Here is an 8,847-nt window from a genome sequence, read left to right as displayed (position 1 = left end):
CCAAAGATTTTAAATTCAAAAAGTTTGCATGCTCTTGGTTTAAATGAACACTCTTTGACACTCTTATCAGTCCGTTGAGTGTGATCCTGGGTGGCACAGGGCTGACATCTCCATTGAAAAAGACCAGTTCGATGGGGACACAAAGAACTGGACTGGTCAAATGGCACCTGTTACTCTGTTTCGTCCTTGAATGGATACGTTCAGTTTCCCTCTGTCCCCTCATCTTGCCCCTCCGTTGCTCCACAGCCATGAGTGAAGCCTGCCGTATCAGTTGACGGCTCTGTACGCCTGGTGTGACCAAACAGTCAGAAAAGTGCATTTGTGATATTAATAGCACGGAATAGGCCGGGAGCATGGTCCAGCTCTTTTTCTCACTCTAGTCTTTCCTATGAGCTTCTACTTGAGGTCATCACAAATTGATAATGTGTTCTTCAGTTTCCTGAAATTCTGCACCAACTTCCACTGGGACTTGAGGATGAACCGAAGAGATTTTTGGTGGTCAGAGGTCACTGTCACCTGATTCTCTCTCATTCTCTATATCGCAACATCGGGAATTTTAACAAATTTGGAGGAGCCAAGTAAGATTTTGGGTGGTCAAAGTTCAAGATCGCTGCCACACGTACAAACAAGCATCATGGAGTTGTATAACTGCAGTGCGGTATTTCTAGTTTGAGAATGTTGTGGGTGATACTTTAAAATAGAATGGCAGAAAGCCCCAGAATCTTACTTTGCTACTCCCCCATGTGTTTCAACATACTCTTTGCCAAATGAAATACTTTTTTATGAATATTTAAACAATTGTAGTACCTTAGTATTTGTATTCATTTTGGGAACATGTCCCATAAAGGAGCCCCCCCCCCCCCCCCCCGACCAAACAACCCAGCTGGAGGTTCTGGTTATCAACTTGTTATGGCTAAAGGCCCCCCCCCAAAAAAAGAAGAAAGAAAAGAAAGAACTAACAGTGAATAAAAGAGCGATGGAAAACATTGTGAAGGTTGGACCCTCCTTTTTATTGTAATATGGCCTTAAAGAGACACCTCCGTGTGTTGGGAAGTCTGTCTATTTGCTCTCCCTGATCGTTAGATGAGAACATCCCCGTTTTTTACTTATGCTTTGAATTAAGAGGGGCTGCACGGTGGTGCAGTGGTCAGCACTGTGGCCTCACAGCAAGAGGGTTCCGGGTTTGAGTCCCGACTCGGGCGTGGGATCTTTCTGTGTGGAGTTTGCATGTTCTCCCCGTGTCTGCGTGGGTTCTCTCTGGTACTCCAGCTTCCTCCCACAGTCCAAAGACATCAAGAGGGGACGAGGCTGATTGATTCTCTAAATTGACCGTAGGTATGAATGTGAGTGTGAATGGTTGTTCGTCTCTCTATGTCGGCCCTGCAATGGACTGGCGACCTGTCCAGGGTGAACCCTGCCTCTCGCCTGTAGATGCTGGGATAGGCTCCAGCCCCCCCACGACCCTTAATGTGTAGGAATAAGCGGAAGACGACGATGGATGGATGGAATTAAGAGTTGAAAAAAATAAGATTTATATGGAAAATATGGCGCTAAAGCTAGCAGTTGGTTAGCTTAGCTCGACCTGAATCATTGTAAAACAGCAGGTAGCATCTGTAAAGCTCACTAATCAGCAGAACTTTAATAAACAGAATCATGAAGTTATGGTTTAACTGGGGGTTTGGATTTTCTCCTTTAGGGGTGGAAACTTCATCTTGTATTGACTTTGAGTTTAAATTAATTGGGCTTTCATTCATGTCACTAGTCGATTTCATCCCAATAACTGTATGGTGGGTTTGTGAGCTGGGAGGAATGTAACCAGTCACTCAGCATTAATTTCAATTGATAATACCCCGTCTTTGCTCTGAAAATCACAGTTAAATGAAGGACAAGTCAAGCTGAAGTTGTTACATTTGTATGTAAAAAAAAAAAAAAGGCTGCAATTATTTTGGTGTTTGTTTTTTTTTAGACTTCAGACATGCAAATAAGTGTGTTAATCAGTCCCCAGATAGATTAACGTTTCCCTGCAGAAGTTTCTCTTTGTCCAAATGACACATTTTCATCCAGCAGCGACTTAGCAAAAGAGTAAAAAGAATTTGGCTCGCTTTGTTAAAAGTTTGTCAACGTGTCAGGGAAACTTTTAACAAGAACCTGATGTACGGTTCTATTTTACCGACACCTGTACCAGGGAATTGTACTCGTGTTCCAGCCAAATTATTATGAATATAATTATCACTGGTGTTGCATGGCGGGATGACAATCAACCTCTGTGCTAGATATGTTAAGTCCTTGATCTGTACTGACTGTATCTTTTTTTGAAGATACTTCACATTCCTCTCTACGTATGTGGCCGTGATGGTGCCCAAAATGTTAGTTTGGCAATGCCTGTCATCAGGAGAATTGCAGGGCTTACTGTGCAAAAAGGACAGACTATTATTGGGTATAATTGGTGCTTTTCAAAAGGCTCTCTTCCACTATTGTGAGATTTGACTGCGTTTGTGCCGAGCTTTCTGTCAGTGAGCCATTTAAAAAAAAAAAAAATCACAGTTATTATTAGAACAATTGTAAAATTACCTGACAGAAAGTACAGGAGTTATGCATATTTTAACGTACATTGTTGTTTCATGATGGTCTTTTCCGTGGGGTTACTAAAAAATGCACTTTAAAACAGACATTTGCATTCGGAATTCATAAAAGTTTATACTTTAAAAAGCTTTGATTAAATTTTCAGAAGTTTCCAGACTTCATTTTAGAAATAAACAAAAAGTTTATGGATTTTTTTTTATTTTTTTTTTTAGAAATGTGAGTCTAAAAGCTTCATTAAACCAGGTTTTTGCAGGGACCGGAGTGTGTGGACGCACGAGAGCACGAATATCAAGTCTCAAGCCAGTGGTGTTTTCTTTAACATCAGAAATGTGACCTTACAATTTTAGTTTTTAATTTTAGTTCATTGTAGACTCAAGAACTTTCAGCATCTGGTGAATCGACTTCTAGCCAACTGTGATGGTTGAAGAAGAAGATGTAGAACAAAGGAATTCTTCAACCATCTATTAGATGAGAGAGGTGCGTAGCAGAGGGATGAAAAAGTAACAGTAAGGATTCCTGCACTCCGTCTAATTTGCGATATAATTTTCTATTTGCAGCGTGTCTGCGCTGGACCTTCATGCAAGAAAACCTTTACAGAAAGAGGTCAAGTGGCTTAACGTAAATTAAACAACAGAGTTGGAATCTTCCACACACACAAAAAAAACAGACTTTCAAATTAGAGATTACAGTCGGGATGAAATGTTCTGACTTCATAATTGAAAGGTGCTGGGACATACCTACACTTCAGGTGGTGGGCACGACCTTAACTCTACAAGATTACAGGCAGAGAGACGTTTTAAAGCACATCATTTTCATGTATACGCCGTATTATGATGGGTGGGCGTTCGATATGTACCAGCAGGGGGAGACTTTGCCCATGAATGCTCCATGGGACGGAGCTGAGGGGTCCTATCAAGAACCTACCCCTCTCGCATTGTTGTGTGTTTGCAGCAGCACCCGAATAACTTAAATATTCGTCATAAAATGTGTTTATGAAATTATTAAAGAGTTTATCGTCCTTAAATGCGGTGATAAATGCAATGTTTATTATCCAGATGTGGAGATAGATGCCTCCATCAACTGATAGGCGTGAACGCTAATCTTTTTATCAATAATCGATTTTATTATCCATATCGCGCCGTTATGGCGGGGTTGTTGAGGTCGCGGCGGTTATTAACGGTTTCACCTCTTTGACGCCAGTTTTCTCATCCACGTCTCGCGGTGACATGGCCCGAAAACAGCGCAAGCACTCACCGGAGCGTCAGTATTTTTTTTTTTTTTTTGTCCGAGAGAGAGAGAGAGAGAGAGAGAGAGAGAGAGAGAGAGAGAGAGACGGGAGCGCGCGAGCGAGCGTGTGTGGTTGTGAGTGAGCGGTCGAGCTATAGGTGTCTCGTGCGGATTTAACTCAACGAGGCGCGCGCGAGTGAGAGAGAGAGAGAGAGAGGGAGACGTTGCAATTAATCCTCGCTCGTACGCGCAATCATTTTCTTGTTTTGTTTTGTCGTTGATCAAATTTAATTAAAAGGAAAGAAAGACAGAGAGAAAGAAAAGAAGAGAAAGAAAAGCAAGAAGTGCGTGGTGAGACCGGGGGGAGGAATAACCAAAAAACGCAACACGTATCCGGTGGGATCCCACGAGAGACAGAAGCGGCAGGAGTTGGAGCGCAGCGTGTAAGGAAAGCGTGAGGGAGAGAAGAAGAAGAAGACGAGGGACGAAGCTTTGACATTTCCTTCGCCACATTTCACTCACAAAGCGGAATAATGAGGAACGTTTGGGTCATTTTGACGCTCTGGCTGACCGTCTACCTATCCGGGGAGAGGGTGAGTTCTCTGAGCAGCAACTTGAAACGAGGGGGGGCTGCTGGCTGTGGCTGTGGGGGAGAACTTGGGTCCACGGCTTTATCTTGTGTTTGTTTGAGAGAGAGAAAAAAACCTGATTAGATGTTAATTGATGAGGGTTTTCTCCTCATTTCCATGCTAAAAAAAAACACAATCTGACGGAATAAACTGATTTGAAGTTTGTGTATTGAATCTCCAGCTAAGCAGAGAGGCCCATTGTTGCTTCTTACGCTTGAATTATTCTCTTTTAAATCCAAATACAGGCTGGAAAGTGTTTCCAGTGCAGTCCTAGGAGCATTAACTCCAATGGCAGTGTGGCTCATGCTTATTCTTGCTGTCATTTGATGCTCAGATCCGTCCAGTTTATTGAGAATATCAGAGCAGTTTAAAGGTATCTTATGAAGTACATGGCAGGAATGAGAGCCTCTCCACCGCAGCTCTATGGTGCAGTTCCCCTCAAAATGTTGTTTTAAAGGTTCATACAAACTGGGATTATCAATAAAATGACATTTTTTTTTGGAGCTTTCTGGTTTTCTTAACAGAAAAAAAAAAATGTTTTCCCCAGCTCGTGCAGACTATCGAACACTGACATTTTAGTTCAGAGGATCAATGTCCCAACTTCACTTAAAATTTCTCCCTCTCCCTCTCTCACACATGTACATAAACATTAAAGCCTTTATTTCATCTATTTTGCATGTCATCCCTGTTGTTTCTGATCCTCCAGATTTTCAGGTTGAAGTTAGTGACAATTCCTCCTCACCCTGCAAATTAGCCGGCTTGTTGTGATGACAGATTTTGGCACTTTCATGTGCAGGCCCTGTCAGTGCTGTCCCCTCCTGTTTTTGTCTCAGTGGGTTGTGACTTGTCTCTTGGCGCAGTGCCTCCTCCTCTGTTACAGTCTTTGCTCCAATTAGCTGATTCACACACTGTTGTTTTAATGGCTCTTCGCATCAGAGGAGGTCACCCCGGAGTTTTGTGTTCTTACACCAGACTGCAGATCCGTACGCTGCTGTTTAATTCTTAATTTAACTGGATATTAATGTGGGTGTACTCTTACTTGAGCACATGCAGCTTTCGTGAATATGTTAACACCAGCCTTAACAATTTTCCACCGACGTCCACAAGTCTCTCAGATTTGCTACAGGCCTGTATTGGATGATATAATTGTCCTAATGTTCTCTCAAATTCACAGAATCGACCTTATGTTTTAGAGCTAATCCATGAGATGAACACAGCAGGATTGCTCGGCTATCTGAATGATTTAACAGAGAAATCTCACGCACACACAAACACACACTTGAACCTGATCAATATCTGCCTCCCTTTATCTTTGTCCCCAGAAGGCTGCATGACATTGATTACCAATATTGGCGCTGGTGTCGACAAGTGGTTGATAACCTGCTGTAGGCGCATCCGTCTGTGTTTTAATTACCCCCTTCACGTCACATCGCAGAGACACTTTTGAAAGCTTTTAGATAAAACTCAATTCTCCTCACAGCTTATGGCTTTGGAAACTAATTATTCATCACCAAGCCAGACATTTTCTTTTTCACCCACAACCCAATAAGAAGATATAAAATGAGACGCATTTCCTTCTCCCGCTTTTGCTTTTCAGTCGTCGTTTTTTTCCGTCAGCAAATTTCCATGTATCGCAAGAGGGCAAAAAAAAAAAAAAAAACTCTTGAAAGTTTATATGCTTGCTAGACGTAGTTAGAAAAAGATTGAATCCGCACAACGTATCAAAACTCTGTCGTGATTTTGCTTTGATGTAGCTAATGTTTAAGTCATGTGACTGCCCATCCGTTTCGGCTGCCAGCGTCTTCTTGGATATTCCCAAACTTTGTCTTCAGACCTCATACAACACACCCAGTACTTGCTGGTACTTAACAACAGTTATAACTTTCTCTATCTGAAGGTAATCATTAAGAACCTGTCTCTTTTTTTAGCCAATAGTCGACTCCTCTTCTTCTTCACAGGCATGCGCATCAATGCCAATGGCTTCTGGCAGCATAATGTAGCCTATTTTTGTGTTTGGCGACTTACCAGCTTACTTAGCAAGTAAATCGTCAGTGGTAATAACGGCACGTGAAGTTCCTGCACAAGGCTGAAAGAACGTGCTGTTTACAGAGTGTTCATCAGATGAGGTCAACATGTGGAACTCTAATGGTCTATTCTCTCCAGTTGTTTTCTGAGGTTTTCCACGTATGTTTCTAAGACCTTTTTCGAAGGAGTGAAGGATGATTTTGGCTGATTGAAGCTAGCCAGCCAGTCTGCCCAGCTATGTTTTTGGTGCAAGCCACTAATCAGATGTCCTCTGTAATTTTTAGTCATGTTTTGGTTGGAAGCACGGGCGCTATTCACCTCGCTTTACGTCTGCAATTTAGTGCTTGTGTGGGTGTGTGTGTGGGGGGGTGGGGGGGTCTCACACTCTTGATGCTGGACATGAATCAGCCCTATGAGGACCTGGCATGACAAGGAAGTTTGAGGAAAACCGGAATGCAGCAGGAGTGGGCGGGGAAGTGAAGGCAAAATGGGGGGGGGGGGGCCAAAGGATTCAAAAGTTCAAGGGGTTTAAGAGTCTGCTCAAGGAACATTTCATATCTCGCTCTCTTTTTCATTAGATTGACCTCAGCCTTTTCTCAAAAGGGCAAGTGAGGTCACATCGCTATGATAAACTACTAAAATACCTTCAAATTGCCATAAAGAAAAGATGTGCTAAGCCTCAGCAAATCCTTGCTTGATGTTATTTCAAGGGTAAAAAGGCCAAGACATCCAATACGGAACTTCAACTTGATGCCTTTGATGACTTCTCAAAGTGTGTGTGGGAGGTGGGGGGGCTTCTTTGTGATGGGTGTATTAGAGGCGCTCGCAGCTGAATTCAGGTTTCATTTTCTCTCTGGCTTCAGTGCTGGTTTTGTATCGGCTGATTTGGTGGCAGTGAAATGAACGGGAGAGAGGCACATGCTGACCTTCAGCTCAACTCAAGCTGACTACTGCATTTACTGGGCAATTCTCTCTCAAAAACACAACAGCACCTACACACAGCCACTCTTACACGCACTAAAAAAAAAAAACCACTTTACATTTGCGTCGATTAATAAGATGTTATTTTCCGCAGCTGTTTCAAATATTCCTTTCATCTTTCTGTCATCCCTGCAATAATCTGAATAAAATGCTTCACTCATTTCCTGCAACGAACTTGTCTTTCACAGCCTGGGTAGGTGTGTACATTGACATTTTCTCTTTGTTCTCTGGCACTAAAAGCAATATGGTTCGTCTTAAGCACTTCATTTCCAATGTACTTCATGATGAATAAATAAAATGCCTCTCAGTAGTGGGTAGACAAAATCCTTAGACCCTTCATCGCCATCATCTTTTGATCAGGAGGGAGAAACAGAAACGGAGAAGACAGGAAGGGATATAGTGCAAGGATTCAAAATGACCAAATCGATAATAAAAGTTGAGTTAAATAAAGGTATCGGAGAATAGAAATTAAAGGACATGCATAGCAGCAGAATTCATATGCTGCTGTGAGAGCAGCTTCTTCTGCTGTATATTTAATGATGCTCTTTTATTTTGCATTAACCTAGAACTCCTCAAACTGGAAACTCAGCTGCCCCCCCTCCGTGCATCTGCTTGTGTTTTGTCTGACTGTGAAAAAGCTGCTGCTGCTGCTGTCTTTCTGCTTTTTTTTTTCCTCCCCTCTTCTTCTCATAAATCTGCCAATGACACATGTGGGAACACTGCGTCTCAGACTCTGCAGAGCAACCTGCCTCCTTGCTAGTGTCCGATCCCTTAGGGGGTGTATTCAGTCGGGCCCTGTCTGCCAAGCCTTATGCAATCGCTAATGAACTCTACAAAAGGCAAGAGGTAGGGCCTGCTGGACCCAGCAACCACTCCCCTCCCCTCCCCTTTTCCTTCTGTGTCCACGCATGAACTCCGGTTTTGTCTCTCTGCATGTGCACACACAACTAGATAAACACAGTTTTGTACACATGGTCCCTTTACTTGTGATGACCTCTTCTGGCCCTGAGCATCTCTTTCCCAGCTGGAGGTAGATGCTTTGGGCCATGAACACAGTATCTTAAGCCACTTTTGCACAGATATTTCACAGTACCACCATTAGAAAATGAAACCACTGTCAGGGCTGTGCCATATTACAGCATATATGTATTGTATGTATTGATGTATTGGAGGTGCAGAACTTCAGCAGCATTTTACATTGTCAATGGAATGAATGTTTATTTTTTGTCATCTACTGGCTATATTGATATAACCAACTTTGTTTGTTGGATGCACTAATTGATATAGCTCGGAGTTGAATAGTGTTGTTTGTTAACGTGTTCATCTCAGTTGTGACAGTCCTTCTGCTCAATGTCTGAAATAGGAGGAGAGAGGAGAGAGAAGTGCCTTTCATCCATCTGCC

At 42.6% G+C, this 8,847-nt stretch overlaps 1 protein-coding gene across 1 annotated transcript in view; it reads left to right on the top strand.

Moving 5' to 3' along the window:
• Positions 1 to 3,928: 3,928 nt before the first annotated feature.
• The window catches only part of sdc2 (syndecan 2), a 44,129-nt gene continuing 39,210 nt past the window's right edge, over positions 3,929 to 8,847 (top strand). The window contains exon 1 of the mRNA XM_086193715.1: positions 3,929 to 4,403. Within this exon, the coding sequence (XP_086049841.1) occupies positions 4,344 to 4,403 (60 nt within the window). The 5' untranslated portion in view covers positions 3,929 to 4,343. The remainder of the gene's footprint in view (positions 4,404 to 8,847) is intronic.

The sequence above is a fragment of the Aulostomus chinensis genome, chromosome 22, assembly GCF_037954235.1.
Source record: "Aulostomus chinensis isolate RoL2024-O1b breed Wild chromosome 22, RoL_Achi_v1.0, whole genome shotgun sequence".
In the NCBI taxonomy this organism is placed as follows: domain Eukaryota; kingdom Metazoa; phylum Chordata; class Actinopteri; order Syngnathiformes; family Aulostomidae; genus Aulostomus; species Aulostomus chinensis.
The sequence above is the reverse complement of the archived record's forward strand: the minus strand, read 5'-3'. Positions and strand labels throughout refer to the sequence as shown.